The sequence below is a fragment of the Dermacentor andersoni genome, chromosome 5 (assembly GCF_023375885.2).
Source record: "Dermacentor andersoni chromosome 5, qqDerAnde1_hic_scaffold, whole genome shotgun sequence".
Lineage (NCBI taxonomy): Eukaryota > Metazoa > Arthropoda > Arachnida > Ixodida > Ixodidae > Dermacentor > Dermacentor andersoni.
Genome location: NC_092818.1, coordinates 137822757 through 137847317, shown reverse-complemented (window position 1 = coordinate 137847317; position 24561 = coordinate 137822757). Strand labels below are relative to the sequence as shown.

At 45.4% G+C, this 24561-nt stretch overlaps 1 protein-coding gene and 1 long non-coding RNA gene across 2 annotated transcripts in view; one reads left to right on the top strand and one right to left on the bottom strand.

The window, feature by feature from the left end:
* Positions 1-18456, top strand: part of LOC126531245 (uncharacterized) — a 48743-nt gene extending 30287 nt beyond the window's left edge. The window contains exons 5-7 of the mRNA XM_050178695.2: positions 8710-8999; positions 17623-17731; positions 18209-18456. Coding sequence (XP_050034652.2) covers positions 8710-8999; positions 17623-17731; positions 18209-18456 — 647 coding nt within the window. The remainder of the gene's footprint in view (positions 1-8709; positions 9000-17622; positions 17732-18208) is intronic.
* LOC140218602 (uncharacterized) overlaps positions 1-24561 on the bottom strand; it is a 78798-nt gene that overhangs the window by 52180 nt on the left and 2057 nt on the right. The window lies entirely within an intron of this gene.

The window sequence follows — 24561 nt, the reverse complement described above, 5'->3', positions numbered from 1 at the left end:
GGTAGAATTCGCCGAAAGGAATTAGCTGCGGATAAAGAACACCTTCTTCAGGAAGCGTAGCAACAGAAAGTAGACCTGGAAAAGCCCGAATGCTGAAACGAGAAATGAAATAGATTTCATACTTTCTGCTGATCCCAGCATAGTGCAGGATGTAGAAGTGATAGGTACGGTAAAGTGCAGTGATCATAGGTTAGTGAGGGCTAGGATTCACCTCAATTTGAAGAGAGAAAGAGCAAATTTGGTCAAGAAGAAACAGAACCTAGAGGCAGTAAGGGTAAAAGCAGACAAATTCAGGCTGCTACTTGGAAACACATATGCAGCCTTAGAACAGAGAGATGAAGATGACATAGAGGTAATGAATGAAACCTAACTAGGCTGACTTCAGAGGCAGAAATTGAAGTGGGAGGTAAGGCACCAAGGCAACCAGTAGGCGAGAGAGAGAGAGAATGAGCAAGGACAGGAAAGGCAGGGAGGTCAACCCGACGAGCACCCGGTTGGCTATCCTACACTGGGGCGGGGGGGGGGGGGGGAGGAATAGAAAGAGGAAAAGAGAGAGAGTGAGGCAAGCTCTTCCAAGTAACAAATGCCCTAATAAAGAAAGGACAAAGAATAAAAGTGTTCAACTCAAGAGATGAGATAGAATTCGCGGAACTGTAAAAACTGATCAACAAGGAGAAAATAAGGGATATTCGAAATTATAACGTGACAAAGACTGAGGAAGCCGTAAAACATAGACGCAGCATGAAATCAGTCAGAAGTAAACTTGGCATAGGACAAAGCAAGATGTATACATTGAAAGATAAGCCGGGTAATATCACCCGGAGTCTCGAAGGTATAGTAAAAGCAGCGGAAGAATTCCATACTGACCTATAAATACCCAGAGAAGCCACGATCCTTCCATTAGAAGTAGTAATGAACAGGTTGCAGAGATTGCTTCTATAATTAGCAATGAGGTTAGGAGGGCCTCGCAAAACATGAAACGGAAAAGAGCGGCCGGGGAAAATGAAATAACAGTCGATTTAATCAAAGATGGAGGAGACATAATGCTTTAAAAACTGGCGGCTCTTTATACGAAGTGTCTATCGACTTCAAGGGTCCGATAGAACTGGAAGAATGCAAAAATTATACTAATCCACAAAAAGGCAGACGTTAAATAAATAAAAAATTATAGGCCCATTATCTTACTCCCAGTATTATATAAAATATTCACGAAGATAATTTCCAATAGAATAAGGACAACACTGGACTTTAGTCAACCAAGGGAATAGACTGCAGCTTCATGAAGGGATACTCTATAATGGATCACATCCATGTCATTAATCAGGTAATCGAGAAGATCGCGGAGTACAATCAGGTGTTTGATACAGTAGAGATACCAGCAGTCATAGAGGCATTATGTAATCAAAGGGTACAGGCCACTTACGTAAATATCTTGGAAAACATCTACAGAGATTCCACAGCTACCTTAATTCTCCGCAAGAAAAGTAGGAAGATATCTATAAAGAAAGAGGTCAAGCAAGGACACACAATCTCTCCAATTTTATTCACTGCATGCTTGGAAGACGTATTCAAGCTATTAAACTGGGAAAGCTTAGGAGCCAAGTACCAACGGTGAATATCTCAGCAACCTTTGCTTTGCAATGACATTGTCCTGTTCAGCAACACCGGAGACGAGTTACAACAAATGATTAAGGACCGCAACAGAAAGAGTGTGAGAGTGGGATTGAAGATTAATATGTAGAAGACAAATTACTGATGATAGCTGGAAAGGGAACAAGAGTTCAGGATCGCCAGTCAGCCTGTAGAGTATGAAGGAGTACGTTTACCTAGGTCAATTATTCACAGGGAACCTGATCATGAGAAGGAACTTTACAGAAGAATAAAAATTGGTTGGTTGGAGCGCATACGGTAGACATTATCAGCTCCTGACTGGAAGCTTGCCATTATCATTGAAAAGGAAGGTGTAGAATAAATGCATTTCACCGGTGCTGAGATATGGGGCAGAAACTTCGAGACTGAGAAGCTTAAGAACAAGTTAAGGACCGCGCAGAGAGCGATGGATCGAAGAATCCCAGGCATAACGTTGAGACACAAAGATGGCGGTTTAGATCAGGTAGCAAACGGGTATAGCCGTTATTCTAATTGACATTAAGAGAAAAAAAATGGAGCAAGGCAGGTCATGTAATGCGTAAGTTAGATAACCGGTGGACCATTAGGGTTACAGAGTGGGTTCCAAGAAAAGGGAAGCGCAGTCTAGAACGGCAGTAGACTGACGAGCTGAGGGCAACGTCGGTTAACTGTTACTTTCGGAAAAAAAAAATTCTCAAATGAGCGCTCGAAATTGTTACGCGCACGACCGTTCTCAGCCTTGTTTCCCAATGTCCCGCTAGGACTCTATGTAACATCGAGGTTACGCTTGGTGAAAATGGCGGCACGTTAAGTGTAATTGTGGCGAACATCCTGCGGTACTGACTTGATTGTCAGATTTCCAAATATTTACTAAATACCTATTTTATGTCTAAACCCGTACGTTCCACGAGGCACCTAGTAGGTTCCCCCGTTGTCCTCGGTGAATTAAACGACGCACTTCGTTTGTATTCACTGAAAATGAGAAACACTTTATGGCAAAGTTCGAAGCGTGTACAACGATTGCAGCTTTTGTAATAAATTACGTATGCAAGCGCTCCGGCGCGTTATATGCATGTTTTACGAACGGTGCCATAGATAGCTCGGATTTCTCGGAGAACTATATATGCAACCGAGATCAAATGTGTCGAAAATGTGGGGTACAGTACAGGTAACGAGCATGCATAGGTAAATGCTTGTGCAAAAATTACACGTTTTGTGAACAAAACATTCATGAAATGCTCGAAATTATAATAAGGCCATCACCTGTCATTTCCTGATGTCCCGAGAGAACTCTACGTCACATCGACTTCATATTTAGTGAAAATGGGCACGACGTAAGGTGTCTTATGTGGCAATGCTTTCACGTTTCTGAACAAGCTAGGAGCTTGGCAAATGATTACCGAGTCCTCACTTTCACCGCAAATGTGCGTGTTTCTTTTCTTTTCTTTTTCTCGAGGTCCCCTGCAGAGTTCCGATTCACGGCAAATACGTCATTGCCCGACATTACTCAACGCAGGAAAACACACATATATCGAGTTGGCGTATATGCATAACCATCTGTACTATACTGCGGAAGATGTGCGAGTTGCCGGCTCTTTTATCTGCCAACTTACCTCGCCTGAAGGGCATTGACAGCGATAACGAGGTTTTACGTTGAGCTAGAACTCCTCGGACGGTGTGCGTTCTAGCTATGCGTGAGCGTGAAACGTTCGTGCAACGCAGCACGCAAGACAACTTCCGCTCATCAGATGGAACAGCGCCCTGCCCGCTGCCATGCGTCTCACAACGCTGGCATGAGGAGGAGCGTCGCTAGATTCCATTGGGGGCGTCGCACATCGATGTTGCCGGAGATGAGACCGATCGGAAATCGTCGTATTTAGTCAGCACCCAGTGAAATATTAGACAAAGTTGGCTTGATGCGCGCTGTTTGTTCCGCTCAGGCCAGTGCATGCGCATAGCAGTTCAGGAGGGACGCTAGCGTGCTTGTAGTATATATATATATATATGAGTACGCACAACGTACGTGCCAGCAGCGCAAGGCAGAACGCCGTCCCAGATCTGCCACTGCATGGACCAAATGAGCGGATTGCTGAAACGATATAAATCAACCCCCCCCCACCCCCCCCCCCCCCCCCGAGATCATGTTTATTATACAGGGTGTAATACGAGTTTTGACCAGAAGATGCACGGCGAAATAGCAAGACACGTGGCGATCTAAACCTTCGATCGCTACAAAGAACACGGCGTCCTAGATTTGTGTCACCGAAACTGTAGAATTGGCTTCAGCAGATATGGTTGTATAGAGAAATCGAATATGTACATCTTTCTCTTTAAAACACATGATCCAATCAATCCTTGTTAAAGAAACATTAACAAGTATTTTTTAGTAGCTCTCTCTGCTGTGATTAACGTCTTTTCAACGAATTGAAATGGGAATGCACTTTTGTCATTGAAGAAATACTAATTTTTTTAGAAGCTTATAAAAGTGGGGAGGGGGGAGATGACCAGGGGTCATGGAAGGTTTGGCACTACTAAAAGGGGTCACACACTGGAAAAGTTTGAGAAACACCGCTCAAATCACACACGCGCGGATGGCGCATGCGCCGCCAATAGCAGGACAACACGGCGACGGCGGCGCCATTAGAGACAGCGCGAATGCTCCTTTAGCATCCGTGTAATTGCCATCAGAAAACAAAAAGCACGCATAAACTTCTCTGGGAGTTGTCTAAGTAAGCGTGAGCATTGTGCCACTTGCGCCATCTCCACGCAGCCCATTGTCATTATCAATGCTATGAAACTTGATCCGAACAGCATAAACACTTATCGACGACCTTTCTCGGGTTGTTATAAACTTACCGGACTAGATCCGACCCTTATCAACCCTTATCGGTTGTTATCACCCTTATCGGACTCGATCCTATCCTTATCAACCCTTATCGGTTGGTGCCAATATTATTCCTTTCAATCGATATCATCCCTTATATGTCCTTTTCAACCATATCGGACTTGATCCGACAGTCAACTTGGCGTCGCCAGATTAGTCTTTGATAGGTGTAACTATCCGTGGTACCCCGGAAGAACTTTTATCGGTCCTTATATCAACCTTATCAAAACTGCTCTGACCATTATAAGCCCTTATCGCTCTTTAACACTTTATCCATCCGCGTCGAACCACAATCAACCTTGACGAGACCTATATAAACCCTCATTACTGCCTATCATCCTCATTAACTCATTAACTGCTGATCTGTCTGTGTTGCGCGATGCGAAGCTCATGATCCCTCAGAGATCCGTGGCATTTCGGTCGGTGAAGGAACGCCCCAACTGAAGGCACGTCCCGCGACCACTGAAACGCATCGGGGATGTGGCACATTTGGCATTAAATTTTCGCAAAATGGGAATTTGACTTATGTGTACAATGCTCCAAGTCGGCTCTACATGTGAGCCTAGAGATGGTTTTTGCTCCACCATCACCAAATATTTCAACAAAGCCTTCATAGAAACTCTTCTTTTTTGACATTTGTTTTGTACCGCTGGTGCAGCACATTCATTTAGTTCAGATATATTCACCTTCTGCAAGCGTGGGTGTTTTAATAACGTAGACCGATCCAAAACCCTGAACTCTTCTCAAAGCTTACTGCTGCACCAGATGCTGGGCAAAACTCTTGCGCTATGGCAAGGCCATTCTCTACACCTTCCTTGTCAATACAGAATATGGCTATGTGATATGCATAAGCAAGTCCCCGGACCTCATTGGATAATAATTTGAACCCGTGTAATGTATGACCCTTTAGAATTCGGGTGCAAAGCGGTTCCAAGTACAAAGTGAATAACAGAGGGGACAAGAGACAACCTTGTCTTACCGATGCCCCGAGGTAGATAGTGTACGATGCCAATTGACTTCGCAGGTATTCACTGGAGGCAAGACTTCAAGTACTTAGGTGTACCCTTCTCTCAATACCGCAACAGTAATCTTCACTGATCAGCGGAAGTTGGAGAAGTACAACGTTAAGTTAACAACTTGCAGGGGGGCGGCAGCTGCCCCTATTTAGCCGAGCTGAAGCTTGCAATGTGTTCCTATCAGTTCAACTTATGTATGTCTTTTCATCGTATGTTTGCTACCTATGTATGGAGCTCACGTGTTGAAACCATGCGGCGTGATAACCTTCTGATAACCTTGTTTTTTTTCCTCTTGAGAGTGGGGGTATTTCCTAGTTCACCTTTTTTGCTAGGCAGCTTGTCTCCTGCTTATCTTTCTTTCGTGATGCGAACGGTCCATTTCTAAGAGAGATGTCACAACTACGATTAATCAATTACGTTCGACAAATAGTTGTGTCGTCATTTGTCAGAGATGCACCAACGGCTCTTTGGAGCTTCTTGAAGGAGGCTGTTGAAGGCTTTCCCTTTCTAAAGGCTCGCTTTAGTATGGATTATATTTTCGCTGCCTCCTGCAAATAAATCTCTGCTGCGTACATAGACACGTTGTTTCCTATTCCCCATTACCATGCGTCTTATTTGTAATGTTATTACCTAGATGCACTTAAGTGTGTCCATCGAATTATCATTTCTCCAAGGATCAAAATTTTTTTTCTTCAAGTTACATTCAGCAACTCTTCCTGTCATGACCTGGTTAGAAAAAAGGGGCAGTTTCGGGCCATGGTCGACAAACTGCCGTTTTTGTCCACGTAGTGAAACGATTGCCCACTGTTTTGTAGACTGTAGGGATGCCGTCTTCTTCTGGGACATTCTCCAAAAAACACATTAAAAAGATTTAGATATCGTACCATACACAATTCGTTTCATACACTTTAAAGATCCCTGTGACCCACCATATGACATGTTCATGATGCTTGGCCTACATAGCCTTTCGCGCAGTATAATGTTTGACAGGCACGCTGAACCACCTCGAAGTACTGGGTCGTTTTTTCGGGAAGCTGCTGCCTACATTCACAGTGTGTGCGCTGCACGGGAAACAGTGCCGGACTGGATGCCTTTATTGGACGCTTGCACGTGCTGCCTGACTTTTGGATGTGTTTTCAGTCACCTTAAATTTATCTAGCACTTTGTTTTTCTTGTTTGACTGAAGTTCCTGCTCCCACGTATTAAAGAAAATAAAAGTGGTTGTTTAATTACATGCAAGAAAGAAAAAAAGTGGGTGCTTAACCTAGTGGTTTGAGACACTCTGCTTCTGAGCGTGAGGCAGTAGGTTCGGAAACCACCACTGCCAACGGTTTCCCTACGAATTTGTCTTGTTTCGTACTATAATTTATTTATAGAGATCCGTCTTACGGGACGGACGGGTTTCCTCTTTTGGTAGGCATATAAGTGCTTACGCATTTAAAAACAAAAACACACGCATAGCTTCCTGCCCTAGGCGGCCTCGCGCACGCACTCCCATAGAGCGTTCGTATTGAGCACAGCAACGGCGAAACCTTCTCGTCGAGCCCACCACGTTGTAGCGCCCGTGGGTCAGCATAAAGTTGGGAATAAAATAAGCATCACATGTCGATAAGTTTGCACAGAATTTGGCTGAAACACTTCAAAAAAGTCCCGCTTATGGCAGATTTCAACGAGTGCGTCATAGCTGCCGCAATTTTGCCTCGACGAAAATTGAGTGCCAACCTCGGCGTCACTACGCCTCCGTTCGGTATTCATTAGTAGCAAACATTCCAATGCACAGTTTCAGTTACATATTTACCTTGCGTTCGGCGATGTTAGCCCGAAAGACTATAAAGGAACTTTGAAAATTTTCAACGTCATATTTTTATGTTACTTTTCTTTAATTATAGATAGATATGTAGACGAAATGTGCAAACTAACTAGAGCAAGCGCAAATTATTTTTCAAGGTAGCCCACGTTAGCAGCACGCTCATATATTGGGCTACAATGGCTGTAAGATAAACTTCGCATTTCGCGGTCAATTCCACGTCAACTCTAAGAAACTAATGTGTCCATAGGCATATGATCACTCGTATACCATTATTCGTCTTTCAATAGTCCTATATATATATATATATATATATATACACCATAGGCCGATAGTCTGACGATGCCTGTTCGATAGCTCCGAGCTTTCACCAACATTTATGCATAGGCGTCTGCCAGAAAACTGACTTAATGTTTCAGAATCGGTATGCCTTCTGTAGCCGTGAACGTTGCTTGGTAAAGAAAACAGTCTTCACCCATTCGCTGTCTAAGCCACATATTTTCTCAATTTATCAGAGTGACTAACTATCAGCATAATTAAAGTGCGGATCAAGGTGCGGATGTCAGCCTTTAATCAATATGAGCGCTATATCAGCGCACGTCGACCAGCCCGATTGGTGAAGCGTGTGACATCAGTGAGAGACTAATAAACTTCTTAGCCTGCCTTCGATCACCGCCAAACATGTAGAACTTCCTGATGCCATTTCGAACGTTAACAGACAGCCTTATAGAAAGAGATAAAGCATCTTTTATCAATTCTTTGCGTTTCTTTTCGTTTATGATGAGGGGGCCCGCGCGCGTGAATTTCCAGCGCATTTCGCTGTTATATGGGTTGTCAGTGATTGTCATTGACTGATAGTAAATGCGGTGTGAACAGTACTAGAGTTACTCTTGCGTTGTTTCTTGCACGCCAGGGAACCGCACAGATAACGCAAATGCGATGTTAAATGCGCGTGAGTCAACTGCAGACTTTGTTTTAAAAAAAGAAAAGGAAACCTTCATCAAGTACTCTAAAGCGTTTTGAGACCATTATACGCGGTTCCCTAATGTTCCGAGAGAACTGTATACGTCAAATCGAGTTCTCGTTCAGCGAGAACTGCCATCACGTTAAGCGTAATGTGTGGCAATACCATCACATTTCTGGATAAATTACCAGCTTTACAAATATTTAATAAACCCCTATTTCTTACTATATATATTTAAGGGGGCTACGAGGCGCCCACGGTGTCCTCGATGAACTAAAGGAGTCGCATTGGTTATACTTCGTGGAAACAAGGGGCAGGTTATGTATGGGTATTGCGTAGGCAAAGTTCAAAGTGCATGGATCAATTACAATTCGCAAGGCTACAAACATCAACGGCCACCGCCTCGCAGGCCACCAGTCACCGGTGAAGTTCGAGCCGCCTCCTTCGCCTCCCGTGTCCCCGGCGTGCCCCAGCGCCCTGGCCGAACCTCTGACGCAGCCCCAGGCGCTGACGGCTGCCGTCGGACCAGTCAGCTTCGCCGAGGAGCACCACCACCAGGCGATGAGTTGCTCGTCCGCTGGTCGGGGCTCGCTCCAGCTGTGGCAATTTCTCGCGGCGCTACTAAGGAACCCGGGAAATGCGCCGTGCATCGCTTGGACTGGTCGGGGACTCGAGTTCAAGCTCACCGATCCCGAGGAGGTACGGGAACCTCGTTAAGCACACTCACAGACCATTGCGTGGTAAATTGGTCGAACCTCCACGACTGCAACTTTCAGGGCCGCTCGATCAGAATGGACTCGGATTGAGCGGCCGTAATTTTTCGCACAGTGCCGTCCCATTTCAGGCAAACAGCCATTAAAAGGATAATAAAGACGCAAAAAGAACGGGACATGGAGACCTTGTTGCGCGTGCCGCGAGCCAGTGCTGTGAATGGAGCCAAACATTCCAGAGCTCTGTAAACATACGCTACCTTGAAAAGCCTTCGCGCTTGCTCTGGTTGGTCTGGTAATTACAGCAAAATATCCAACTAAAATTAAGGGCAACCACTACGTAAAGGACTAAGGATGAAATTTTTTACGATTTCTTCAGATTCGTTAAACTAGCACTTTCACAGTCAGGTAAATGAAAAAGTTCTACTTATAGAAACCTGAGGGATGTAATGTCATATTGAGGTTGAAAACCATCGCTTGAAAACAATTTGCAGTTTCGCCTGAATGCGGTAGCAAGGTTTAGCGCTGCACTTCGACTACTTGGACGGTGTTGTAGCTATACGTGGGTGCGCTGACGTTTCCGGCAACTTTAAATAAAGTCTTAACACGCGTGTAGGATCTGTAATGGCATCGCCCAGGCGCCACTGCGCATGCCCGTGAACAGCGACGAGAGCGAAATTACATCACTGTCAGATTGTGAACGCTAACACCGTTTCGCACTATTTAATAGTCCGGGAAGACTTAGTATGAAAGGCATGCGCTGTGAATGAAATGCTTCATGACTGTTGTTTGCGCTGTGTTATTCAGAAAAAGAATATGGGGCCAAATTCACAAAAATTTCAGTTCGTGCGTGCTTTTATGCCACCGGCTGGTACCTTTCGTTAATGATATGTCCAGAATCAGTGCACTGGCAGGAATTTGCTGTTACGAACGATTCTTTAATGGCTTTCGCCATGATTCTTCCCAACCAGACGAGATTTCGTCAGGCCCTCGACTTCATCAACAATTCTAGTGTAAGAGCATTTTGTGAATACAAGCTCTGAGGGATAATTTAGCTGTGAACGTAACATTAGTCTTAGCAACCTTGGTGGTTGAACAGTATAGCGTCTACTTTGCATATACGGCATAAACAAACGTTCAGCACACATATGCATAAATATATACTAAACATCACGGCAACGGCGACGGCAAGAATACTGCTCGGGTGTCGACATAATTGTTATCGCAATAAATATAACACGAATGTTTAAACGTTACCTGGCGGTGCGGGCTATAGGCGTTCTCGCGCCCGGCTTCGCTTGGGGTGTCTGAATGTCCTGCAACCTTCATGACAGTATAGTGCAGAGGATGTTCCATAGCGTTCTCGTTTAAACTACTACGCTGCTCTCTGACGCTCGAGTGATCGCCAGCTAGGAAAGTTAACGCTTTAAAAATAATTTGAGCCGTATTAGTAAACTACCATTCTACAACATCGATACGTGCATTTTACGTGCGTCTATTGATGAGCATGGTCGACCCGGCGACGACGACGAGGAACTGGCCCTTTTGCTCGAGCAGTCGGCTACATTGATCAGCGCTGCATTTGTCCTTGCAAACGTATCTTGACAGTGGCCTTCAGTATAGCGATTTCTTCGCTCGCGTAACATTATGAAAAAAGCCACTCTACTTCCCATAAGAGGCTTGGTAAGGAAAAAATGAAATAAGGGCGGCGACAGTCCCTCCACAAGCGAACGATGAATAGTTTACCTAGTTATGTTGTATATACATGGGTTAACAGTTCTAATTTACTCTATCCTCTCTCCCCGTGCTTTTACTACCTTCCCTCCCTCGCCCGTCCGCTTCTGACCACTGTAGGTGTCAGTAGCAATTTTCCTGGCCTTCTTCTTCCTTTATTTATCTAACTATTGATTTAAACAAACAACCAATTACTAGTAGTACCGCCTTTAAGTTCCCACCGCAGTTCGCTGTGAATCGAATTCTAAGTGACCAAAAGACTGAACCTATCCTAGTTTCAATAACTTTAGTTGGCTAAAAGGGCGAACATATGAAATAATACTTTGAAATATATGACGTACCTCTCCCTGATGGTCTGGTGACTGACGCTGCTATTTCATGAGCAAATTTTAAAAATGGAACTTTGAGCTTACTTCTTTTCCTCTAGTAATCAAGCTAATACCCCGAAATCAACAAAAAGAAAGGTTTGAAACGATACTTTATCTAACTAAACTAACTTAGTACGTCTTTCTAGTGTCCCTTTAAGAGGAAGTTTTACAATAGGAACACTTGGGAAAAGAGAAGTCATTTTGCTCGTCCCCCTCTGCACCTAGATGGACGAGGTTTGTTGCATTTAGAGCATAAAAGGTAAAATCTAATGACTGTAGTAAGCAGATTTCTGATTTCGGCAGGCAGTATCTTCTAGAAAAACTTAGAGAAGTGCATGCTTTTAGGAAGCTCAGCTATCAGTTACCACTACATTCGTCAGCAATGAAAAACGACATCACAATTCTGTAAACTGTATCTATCGACACATCTAAAGCGGTTAAAATTTATATATTCATATACCTACATCTTTCCCGATTTTTTCGTAAGTTTACGTATTTCGGCTAGTTTTACGACTTTACCAACGCAGCATCATTTCTTGACAGAAAGAAATTCTGTTTGGGAAAAAGCTTTAGAGGTGTTGTATGATAGGGTGCGCGAAATTGCAAAAATGCGTGGGGAAAAAGTGGCGATGTTACTTGCACCACTTCTTGTGGTAGAGTTCCTGAAACAGGCAAAATTGGCAACAGCGCGGTTACTGAAAAAGTCAATGCGATCTAAAGACAATGTGATACCTGTCAGTCTCTGCTCTTCTCTCTGCTCAGTTTTGCTGCTGTTTGTGCGGCTGTGTCTAAAGTGCTTACTTATGCCGCAAAATGTGTGTGCGTTGACCAAAGTTCTTAAGAATGTGTGCTGATGCAACAGATTTCGATATCAACCATCGGATCAACTTGGGTCACTGAGTATGTGCCAATGTGTTGGTACGTGCCGCTCTTCAACGAACCTCTTTCACGCCGACGTGGACCTCTGTAGACGTGGCATTGGGTAAGCACCGCAGCCCGAAGAAAATCTTTGACGCCGTCTTGGACCACTGGCTATGTGTCCTTCGATCTGTGCTGGTGTTCAATGAACATCTTTGATGTGAACTTGGGTCACTTGGTACGGGCCACTGGGAACGTGCCGCTCTGCAGTGACGAATAAGGTCCCTTGAATTCCTCCGATGTTGAGCGGAATCGAACCAACGTCACAAGGGTTCCTCAAGGACAGCATCCCGACGCATTGGCAGGCAACGCGACAAACGCACTAGGCACGTGCCATTCTTCAACAAACGTCTCGCCCACTTGGGTAAATGAGTACGTGCCTCGTTGTGTGCGGAAAATGAGGGAACAATTCTCAGCGTTCGCAGGGACTGGAGCGACCCGCTTCTCGCCTCGGAGGCCCCGCGCGGACTTCGTGGCAGTGTCACTAGATGGCGCAACGTGTTCAGAAAGAAACGCGAAAGAGGAACACGGTTGCTGCGTTACGCGTTTCTCAGGCGCCATGCATTTCGGAGGCAGCGCCCAGGCTTCGAGGTGGCGGCGCTAGGTGGCGCCGAGTGTTCTTAGGGAAATGCAGGGAAAACGGAGGGAAGTCGGGAGATGGAAATTCAAGACGATGAGCAAAACGAGAACAAGGTGAACGCAGGAGCCAACGTTTCGACAAGTGGACTTGTCTTCTTCAAGGTCATGAAGAAGAGAAGTCCACTTGTCGAAACGCTGGCTACTGCTTTCACCTTGTTCTCGTTTTGCTCATCCTCTTAGGGAAACTCGAAAGAGGAGACCCGCTGCAGTAAACGCCTCATACATACCTCGTTTCGACGATGGCAATACGTTGTGCCACCATATTGATTCAATGCTCACGCATCACCGTCGACAGTCATCGTCAGATGGGTTCTGCCACAAACTTTCTATTAAGACTTTCGCCTAACGCTTGTAGACATTGTAATGATTTTATGTAAGCTCACGCACAACATTTGCCCACTGTGAAATGCATTTGTTAGACCATTCGAAGTCCAAATATGACCGTTTACTTAATTGCGATATCTGTTTTTGGTGTACAGAGTTGTGCATTTCTAAACATTATGCCTCAAAATTTTTTTAAGCTTTCGTCAACAATTTCTTTAAAAGCTTCTAAGCCCTAAATCGAATTTCCGCATGCTGCAGTCGGTAGAATTCATCTGTCTCTCTTAACTGCACCAAACTTCGTTCAATGCGGTTCAGCGGTTGTCTAGAGAGAGCATCTTTTTTTTCTTGGTTTTAGATGTAATTGAACAGAAAAATCAGAATTTGTGCCAAGGTAAATCTTCGTCTTAACAGAATTTCCCATAGTGACCAGTATGCACGCTTAAGCTCGTTGGCTTGGCGCCATAAGAATGGTAAAGCAGCGCCATAGACATGGACGAAGGGAGGACGTAAGGCAAAGACATGAAAAACTGCTCAATTAGAGGTTAAAGGTGCACAGTGTATAGAGTGCAAGAAGCAGAGAAAGGGCAGGTCGAGATTGTGGAGGCGAGCCGCTCTGACTACACAGGAATAGTGCGCAAGGGTGAAGTGATGCGGCTGATTATTGAAGCTATAATAATCATATCATTGGTCGACAGGTGCGTAAGCGCTATGTGAATCACTCTTTCCGATGGATAGTTTTCCAAATGACGTCACGGACGCAGCTATAATCTCACCGTGGTAGTACCCAAACTTGACGGCCATGATGGCGTCATTGCACCATGTTATCAAGCGTACATTGTTTGTTTTATTATCGCTTTTTTTTCTGGTGCTGCCGTGCTCTCACATTTCTTGTTTATACAGTCCCTCGACGTGCTAGTACCCCAAGGTGGCGGCCATGATGGCGTCAATGCAAACTACAAAAAGGATATTTCAGCGAACACTAATAATTTAAAAAAAAGATTGCCTGTGGCAGATAGCACAAATCTAATCCATGAACTAGTCTACTCGGAGAGGCGGACGTTACTTGCAAATAAAAAATGAAGTGCATAATCAACGAATTAACGAAAATTCACTAATAATGTTTTTAACTAATTACCTTATACCACAAGGGTGATTCTTGGGCTAGTTGGTACAGTTTACTCATAATGGCAAAGCCTTTAGCGTAATTCAAAAAAGACAGGGATGTGTCCTGTCCTGTGTCTCTGGCACGTCCCTGTCTTTTTTTAATTTCGCTGAAGGCTTTGCGATTATGAGTGATTATACCACATATTGCGATTTACAAATTCTAGCGGGTGAGACGGCAAGGCATACCCACTTGAAAAGAATTGTGTGGTCGACACCATTTGCAAGATATGCACCGTCATACTTGTGGTAAAGATGCACTGTTCCGCTTACTTTCTCAACAAAACGTCGTTTTATGCATTGAAGCACGAAGCTAACTGGAACGCCAATGCATTTCTCCGCAATGTTCCGGAAATAATACCTCGAAACTGGTGTCATCCTGAGAATTGGTTGCAAGTGGACCCGCCTTGCGGCTAGAACTTGTAAATTGCAAAATGTGCCATAATTTATTTAGTTAAAAAGCTTAATTATGGATTTTGTGTTAATTAGTTGGTTATGCATTTCAATTCTTTGTGCACGTGATGTTCGCCTCTTCAAGTAGACCAGCTCATGGACTAGAATTGTGCCATCCGCCAGAGAAAATTAAAAGAATTGAAAGTGTTCGTTAATACACCCGGTATAAGTATTACCACTTGAACGGAGTGAGATAACGAATTACCTTCCTGCTCGGGCAAAATTATTTCATATAGCTTCTATTCTTGTTTCTTTTTTCATTTGCTAGTTATGCGCGCCATTTCCGTAGATGTGCATTCGGCGGCAAGTGTATTCTTCTGAGAGTGTATTAGAATGCGGTAGCAATAAAAAAGGTACCGCTATGAGCTAAAAAACAGACTTCAGTGCCACGTTCGGCACCCACTTTGCCCGTAAAGTTGACCGACCGTAGCCGAAAGCTCTCCTCTCCACCTGCACCCGCCCCTTCCAACTTAAGATACGCTGCCAGGTCATGTCACATTCACGAGTCACGGTGGCACGCGATGAGAGTGCCAAGTTGCATTCCCGCAGTGAATTTGCACCAGCTGGGAAATTGCACCAGCTTTTCTCGGTATCTGTGAACCAAGGCGGCAGCAGCACAGCATCGCAACAGTTATGTCAATTTTACGCAAGTGCAATGCGAGGTACGAGTTGTCAACGCCGAACTATTAGGTAAAAAATTATTCTCAATTTTATTAACCGTAAATATATTCTATGTTTCAACCAGCATCTCCTTCTTCAAAGGGCCAATAAGCAATATTTTTTTTTCAACTTTATTCAATCTTCTGCGACTTTCTTGTCCACTTCGATCAGTCATTCTTAAGCACTTAATCTGACGACCCTGAGACATTAGTGGTATTCACGACGGGAAGAACGAAGGCCTTGCTCCGTATTCATACTTTGAGACTGTGTCCAACAGAGTACACGTGACAGCTATAAAGGTGGAAGACGAAAAAGCCTGGGCGAAATACCTTGACAGTATTACGTACTTGTCAACCGGCAAGCCCTATAGCTAATGCCACTTTTGCGCGATAGTTAAGAACAATGTCTTTTTTTTTGTCTATTACTTTGGCGGGGTAAGGTCGCGTTTGTGCACTGTCCGCTCAACACTTTACTTTGTCTACTTCCTGCCAAAGCAGCTCACGGGAGCCAGCCACGTGCATCCGCGAACAAAACAAAAGACGAAGAACGGCTCGTGCCTCGCGAGGTATTCGGTCTCGTCAGCGTTCCAAAGAGCTTCGCAATCTCTACCATGTCCGTCGAACACCACGTGTGAACGCACCGAGGTGACCTGCGACCACAGCATCGCCGCAAGAAGCCAAGGAAAGCACCGACAACACAAGGGCGCGTGGTAGACAAGGCATCGCAAGATTGCAACCGCCACCATGGGCCGAGACAGGCACCGCCAAAAACGACAGCGTCGGTGGCAACCGCAGCATCGACATGCCAAGCCCATGAGACGCTATCGGGACGCGACACGCTGGACAATGGCCAACATGGAGGGCCGGCGGTCAGCGACGCCTCCAGCATATGCGTCGGCTGCGAGATTCCCGTCTGCCTGCTACTCTCCACGCCACGGTCTGCGCACAGTCCAGCAAGCTGCCCTGTCCAACGAGGCGCGTACGCATCCTCCATCGACGAACGGGGCTGCACGTTGGAGAATTCTTGCAAAGCGTACCACAGCCGGCCGTGGTGCCTCGCTCTTGTAGACGCTGCGGAGTAGCCGAGACGTGAAACTTTGGGGGCTCCGGAGAGCCGCAAGGGGGCGCTTCGGCGCGTTACGTTCGCCGGCACGCGAGGTTCTGAAATCGACGATCAGGGCGACATCTTCGACTCGCTGCGACCCCGGCAGGCAGGTCGAGCAACCGAACTAGCGTGTCGCCAGGGATTGACGCGTTGTTTTTTCGGAGGCTGTCCTCAACCAACCCTGCAGCTTATCTGGACTTTGGCGGCAGGTCATGCCTAATAAACGTTCATTGACCCTAAAGTGTCGTTTTATTGCGATAGCATCAGGGCACTCAAGGCGAATTCGCGACGTCATTTTCGTCCTGCTATCGATGGCGAATGCGCGGCCAGCACATGGAAGGTTAGCATGCCTCCAGAGACGCGTAATTCGGGAAGCCAATCGTTCCGAATTGAGCGGGACACTTCCAACCTTTAAATAAAGGTCCCGAACTTGTTCTTTTTTCTCAGTGAAATGGCACAACCCAGTCGGGGGGATCGACCATGAATCGGGTAGTGAGAAAAAGATTTTTTTTTTTTTGAAAATAAAGTGAAATGAAATAAGCGTGTTCTAAATGCGAATTAAAATGTCTTCCAAACTGATCTTGTCGGGACGGCCAAATACCCCGACTTTAGCTTTTCTTTTCCTTTCTACTGAACAACAATCAATCAACAAACCCAAATTTTAAAACGAAGCTTTCTTAGCCTACCGTGCCATGTTTCTGCCTAGGTCGGTCGGTCGGTGTGTCGGTGGCTGGTGGGGTTCTCGTCGAGTGGATTCGCATACACCTCCAAAAGGGCGCACAAAGCGCGTCCTGGAGGCGAGATTCGAATCTGGGTCCACCAGCGCAGCATGCCGATGCTCTAACAATTAGGCCACAACCGCAAGTACACTGCTCTCGTGCCGACGCCAACTAGCCCTTTGAGATGATTGCCGAGTGCTGATGATTATGATTGCCATACAATGGCACATACCCACAACGGGCCATCAGCCAAGAAGTGTGTCCGCGTAATGGTTATGATGACGATGATTTCCATGCTCACAACGGAGAGTTGGCAATGGGGCTTTTTTTTATAGTCCGCCTCTTCGAACCTTCGAGCTATTCACTTCAAGGACTAGAATTGTGTTGTCTGCCACAATCAATTTTTGAATGTTCTGTATAGTACTCCCCCTCCCCTAAAGAAAAGCCTCCTTGTATAATCAGATGCTAGTACAGCTGTACTGGAGGAGTTTCAACAATGTTGTTTGGTCGCTGCTGTTATTCTTGACGACAGGTCGCTCGCCGGTGGGGTGTCCAGAAGAACCGACCTGCCATGAACTACGATAAACTGAGTCGCTCGCTGAGGTACTACTACGAGAAGGGCATCATGCAAAAGGTGGCCGGTGAGTGCAGCGTGTTTCTGTGCCCCGAATAGAAACTCTAAGGACGGCTGGCGTTCAAGCACGCAAAAAAAAGAGAGAAGTATATATTTGGAAAGTTCGTGCACAACCTAAAATGTTTTTACATGGGATAATACTTAATATAAACACTATAAGCATGCCGGAATTGATTGGCGACACATCGGTAGCAGTAGGTAAGAATAGGCATCTATCTCTGTGACGGTGCCAAGTAGATGAGGTCTATAGCTAAGGGGAACACATTTTTGCCTTGTTGGTCTGGCACTGAAATCATAGCGCTTAAGCGACGCGGACACAGAAATGACATACGTGAAAACGCAGCATTTGTGTCTTCGTTGCGCGTCCGCGTAGCTTAGCTATTACAACGTTCCAGTCCATTGCTAAGCCACACGGCTTAGCGATGGACTGGGCCAATATGCCGGCCAGGATGAGGAATATGCAATACGTCTTTCGATACCGCAGGTGAACGGTACGTGTACAAATTTGTCTGCGACCCCGAGCTGGTGGGCAACTCGCCGCCAGATCCCGTCGTCAAGGCGAGGTTCCACGACGGACCAGCTGACAAGGAGTCTACGGCGCCTCACCATGCACAGCCGGTCCCGCAGAGCTGGCACGCAAGACCCGGCATCACTGTGTCGCACGAGTGCGGACAGTTTCCCGTGTATAGCGCCGACTACGCCGCCACGTCCATAGCTCTCGAAGGCTGTTGACGGGACGTAGCTTCCCGATGACGTCACCACGAGGAAGAGATGCGCCCGTCCCGTCTCGGACACGCATGACAACGGATTTCACGCATGCGATGTCTCTCCGCAGCAAGGTCCAAAAGAAGGAAAGAAACGTTTTCGTTCTCGTCGCTTAAAAAAGAAATCGCAGTTTCGCCCGAAAGGCGAAACACCGATTGCGATAGCACATTAGTAGATAGCTGTACGAAGTAAGGATAGTCGTTTTATCGGTCGTATAAACTTGCAAACATTCGCTTACTAACTAAATTAACAATGATAGAACATGTAAGCGTGGCTCAACGAAGACGTAGAAAGAAACAGACACACGGAGACAGCGCTGTCTTGTTGTTCTGCTTCTTTCTACGTCCTTGTTCAGTCGCGCTCACACATTCTATCATGGATTCATATCCACAAGCCCGTCAATGTGTTTTAACAAAATTAGCTAGCACGGTGCCACGCGCGCACAGGCGAACATGAACACATCTCGCTCGATGAGCGCGGAAGCTCGCTGTGAAAACACTGGAGTTAGAATCGCGGCAGCAGCGGCGAGCCAATTGACCTCCGTGCATCTGTCACTTCAACGCGAGCGAAACGCCGAAAGCAGAGCGCATACGAAGCTACCGGCACATAGAGTTTCCTACAAGAATTACTAGAGGGAACTCTGGCGCTAGTGTCTACGGGAGCTGCAATGGGAGCGGTTGTCCTAGCAAGGGAATTATGGGAAGTACATGGATTTGCCTAAACTTCGTCCTTTTGGCTTCAAAACCGACTTTGTGACTTTGTAAACTCGTCATTTTCAACAGGATATTGCGCAACAAATAATTAAATAAACATAATTAAAATTGCCCGGCGGGAGGATTCGAACACAGGGACTCTAGCACAGAAGCCTGATATTGAAACCATTAAGCCACGAACGCATGTATCGACAAGCAAATGAAACGCCCTTATGAATTTATCGCGGGCATGCCAGTGCCTTGAGACGCTTGGTGCGTTTCGATTTGGCCACCTGGACAAGCTCAATCGTTGCAATTCATAGCAATTGTACGCGTTCCCGGCGTCTTCTGCACTTCGAAGAATATAGATTGCGCTGAAATATACGGCGATAAGATTTATATAGCGTAATATACAAAGTCACAAGAACGTTTGAATCCACAAGCACGAAGATCAGACAAATCCACGTACTTCCCATCATTCCCATGGTAGGACAACGACTGCAGCGCCAGAGTTCCCTCTAGTAATTTTTGTAGGAAACTCTATGACCGGCACTACCCGCACTCTGCAAACATCGCAGTACACTTTGAAGATAAGGCCCGCGCGGCGCGCACGTTGGCCACGTCACAGATCGCTTTCAAGACGCACGAGCACCGGCAACGTGTCCCTACGGCGTCCGACAAAGACGTCGCGGTTGTGTCCACTCTGTACGGAGCGGCGGGCAAGGAGGACATCGAGGCTCCTTAGCCGCCGCCGGAGAACGGCCCTCCTCCTTCGCCTCACCCCCCTGCCTCGCCAGCCTCGCGCGCCACAGCAGAGGGCATGCATCCGGGTCGCGATCTTCGCTCGCGCACGCGAGATCGAACCGCATTCACCGGCTCACACTCACAGCTTTCACTCATACGGAACCTCACGGCGACGAGAAATGCGCCTGGAGTGTCCATATAATTGCTGTCGTAATAAAATAATACGACCTAGACAATAATAATATCACGCGTGCTGAATTTTCTTTCTGTTGAATTTTAACGGTGACAGAATACTCTGCGTGTATAGCAGAAAACGTGTGGCCGCTGTATTTTGAAACTGATTCAACTGAGCAGCGTCAATTTCTTGTGAAAAATGGGCGTACATGCATCGTTGTACACGTCCGCGGGAATTCCACTGGCCACCACATCCAGCTGTGATTCGGTATGTTAGCCTTTCGTTAATTATTACCTGCCGTGATGGCATGGTGGTTGTAGCGTTCAGAAGCAGAGCACAAAGTCACGCATTCTATTCCTGCCCACGGCAGCTGCTTTTCGATTGCGGCTGAATGCAAAAACACTCGTGTACGGTGCACGCTAAGGAACGTTGGCAAATTAGTTATGTGGAAGCCCGCGAGGTGGAAGAAGATTCGTGAAAGGATAAATTGTCCTGCACTCGACCGTAGCACGAAGCTTCAAAGGGCCAGGACAAATATTTCCTTCAACTGTGAAGCTTTCTTTCTAAAGGAGGACTTGTTGTAGGGCTGGTTGGCGTTTACTTAACGACATATTGTTGCGCGAAAACACACATACACGTCACAGCTCCACTGACGTGTGTCTTCTTTGTGAGCGTGCCTTCGGCTTACAATATGTCGTCAACTTGCTTTCTGAGAAACCCGACTGAGCTTCCTTTGTAGCTCCGTGCTACAGCCGGTTGAATGAATTTTTCATTACTTTATTACTCAAAAACTCTTAAAGCTATGCCAGCTGGTTCTTCGCCCTTCTATGTTTGAACAGCACACCGTTCGGTACGTTTGTGGCCCTGTATTTTTTCCCTACTTCCACGCTTGCCTTTAGTTCATTCTACGCGTCTCCCACGTTCAACACTGCCACCCTTATTTCGCAACGGTACTAATGATACAGCTAGAACTGTCGTCTCATAATACCATCAGCAAATTTTAGTTTTCGGTTTCCGGCAGAGAGAAGCGCACAGCGTAGCCGGTAAGCTTGCACCGCAAGTGATTGCAAAGGCAATTCGCTTCTTCGAACAATTATAGCTCATCTTTCTACAAGGCCTATCTTTCCTTTCATGGTCGGATTATTTTTTTGCAATCTAATTAGGTCCAGTGTTCAATTATCCGTGGTTCGGCTTTCACAAACAAGTACGACGACTTTCATCACGGCTGTGTGATGAAAAGAAATCGCCAAAGTCAGCGCGCGTTGCTAGCTGTTTTCATGCATTCTTTTTTATAGCCTCTATTTCTGCTAATTACTTTCTTCCCGTCGCCTTTAGAATGACACGTGTAATTTCTTGATTTCACGGTCTGAAGAAATTTAAGACGCAAAGCTTCAGACAGGATCAATTGCGTGCCGTATGCTTGAAGACAAAAAAAACTGCAATCTTTCACTTTAAGAAATACTAAAATGATGTTCTATTCCTGATTGACTGACAGGTAACTCCGGCTGTTGAGTTCTTAATTAGCCGGCAAAGTGGCATGCGTGGCACTCATCGGTATCTCTAAAAAAAAAAGCAAATTATCCTCCATCTTGGAAGACACGGCCTCCTATTTCAGCTCAAGATGAAAGCCTTGCTATTCAGTGACTTGCCAAGGAAAGAATTTGGTCTGCCAGCTAGAAGCCTTAATATGTTGCTGCAGCCGCAGAAGCAGCAGCGAAATTTAAGTCTGGTCTTTCTATATTCTAGCAGCTCCTCGTCAAAAAAGCGAAATAATGAAGGAAAAACTACCGGCGCACAGCAAAAATTAGCGATTTTAATTAGCTCGAGTTCGCCCTTTTGATACGATCGTGCGAAAATCTGAAGTTGAAAATAAAGCTGGCGACAGATGAAGCAAGTCCTATAGGCTAGGGTCTGAGAAATAATGTTATTATCGTTGGTTATCCTTGAAATTATTTCTACCTTTCCTTCTTTTTCCTAGACTGACACCAACGCAATCAAAAGAAACCTTTTTGGAGGTTATAATACCGTCGCTTCGTTGCCGAGCATTAAAATAAAAGTAAGATCTTGACAAACCTTTGAAAAGTACTGTCTTTTACCAGCGCCAGGTAACAACTGTGAATCATTACGTTTTTTTTCTCTCTCTCTCTCTTTTTTGAGCGATTACGGTAGGCATATTCCCAGATATCCAAAGAAGACAGTGTTTCAAAGGAATGTGTGGACTCGCAATGACTAACAGTGGTTTAAACAAGCAAGGGGGAAGGGCAGAATTAGGAGAGAGCATCGCGCAACATGATGGAAGCCAAACGTGTCGGCCTAACACGTGATCGTCACGTCAGAGCGCGCGGTAGATTTTAATGCTCCCGTTCTGCAGGCATACAGCTTCATACAGTTACTGTAGATGGAACGGTGGCCCTAGTGTCAACGGGATCTGCAAGCAGGACAGTTCAGTCAGCATGGGAATGATGGGTAGGACAAGGATTTGCCTAAGCTTCATCCTTCTGGCTTTTTAATGGCTTGGTGGCTTTGCAATGCCATCATTTTTAAGGAAGTATACTGCGTTATAAGTTATTAAATAAACCTTATTAAAATTGTCCGAAGGCAGGATTCGAACACAACCTCTACCACAGAAGCCCTAGAAACTTACGCAGTAAACGCATAGAATCTTAATTCCCACAACCCCGGAGCAACACAGTGTGGTCACATAAAAAAAAAAAAAAACAAGTTACATGTCTGCGCCAAGCTGACATGTACATGACAAGCTGAATCGTAACACGCAGATTCATTTGAAAAGTATTATCTTTTCGTATGCACAGGCAGAACGAGTTAGCATAGATTTTACTAAGCAGCAACGAGCTAAGTCATGATAAAGTGAAACATCGATATGAAACACAAGCCGAAGAACTGTAATTCACTGTGGTATAATGAACTTCGAGAGTGCCGTGTCACGGCCGTGGCTGTGTCACAATATATTCAATTTTCTTTACACGAATTTTGGCATGCATGTTTTATTATATCATGGCTTGGCGTTTTGCCTCTTTATGGGCAACATGCGTCGAATCCGTCCGCACAACAATATATTAGCTCTTTATTACCTCCTGCAACAAAAGATTGTGGTGAGATACCGCTCAAGGTAGCTTGTATGCCACTTACTCCTTAGGCGACTTGTTGCAATAAGATAAACACAATCTATCCAAGATCATTTAGAAAATATATCTGTTTTATATTGCAAAATGAACTTGCACTTCAGTTTTTTTAAAAGCTGATTATAACAAGAGGTGACATTTATTAGACGGTACGAATGGTCACAAAGAAACAGTACAGCACCCTGCTAGTTTATAAACCATGTTAGTTATTTACTCTTCTTGTCGTTCGCTTCTTAACGCTGTTGGTTCATTTTGCCATGCACGAATCTGTTTCAATGTGCACCGCGAGGCATAATTTGTGTAGAGCTCCTACGCTCAGACAACTTATGAGCCGATAATGTACGATTTCCTTTATAGCGTTATGGCGAATTTTACAAACATGCATGGTAGCTTCGTCAAGCACGTATATCACCACAGATAACACGTATAAGTTGGATTACACATTGACTGTCCGCAGCGGTTGAGCACTGCAGTGTTATACAAAATTTGTAGGTGAAGTTAAACGCATAAAGATGTTGTGTAAATATGATGAATAAGCAAAATACGATCTTTTGATTTTTGACAATGTGAAAAAAAATGAGATAAACTGGACATGCCAAATTTCTGACCACACTTGATCGAAAACAAAGAAAGTGCAAAAATATGGCTAGCAATGCGAATAAATGTGAATTTTTGTAGAAGCTGTAGATGCGTACATACGTAGATGATCTGCTGTTAGGTGATCTGTCACAAAATCGTACTAGTGTTAATAAGAAAACGTTTTTTTTTTTCAATATTATTTCCTCTTAAGGGCTGCTTACTTGTGGTGCTTCCTGCACTGTCCCTATCAAGGAAACATTACAGCTTTTCGTCTTAGGTAAAGCTGCTGTTTCTGTTACTCTAGAGCTTAAGGTCCTGCAATGGGTATTTTACAGCTAATTACATGCAGGTGTATTGAATCGAAATATGGGCTTTATGTGCCAAAACCACGATATGATTAAGAGGCATGCCGTAGTGGGGGACTCCGGATTAATTTTGACCACCTGCCACGATTGTGGAGATATAGCCACATTAGACCATATGCTCTGGCGGTGTGCCCGGTCACGCTCTATCATCGCTAACAGCTCGGCCAGATGGGAGGCGGTTCTCCGCAGCCCTCTTCTGGCTGACCAACTCTGGGCTGTCCAGCAGGCCCACGATGCGGCCGAAAGGCTCGGCCTTCCGGTTCCCACGTGGGAGCGACCCGCTTCGTGAAGACTCACGATCTGCAGGACTTCTTTAAAGTTTCACCATACCATACCATACCATACCTGGGGATTTTTAACGCGCCCGCAATTCA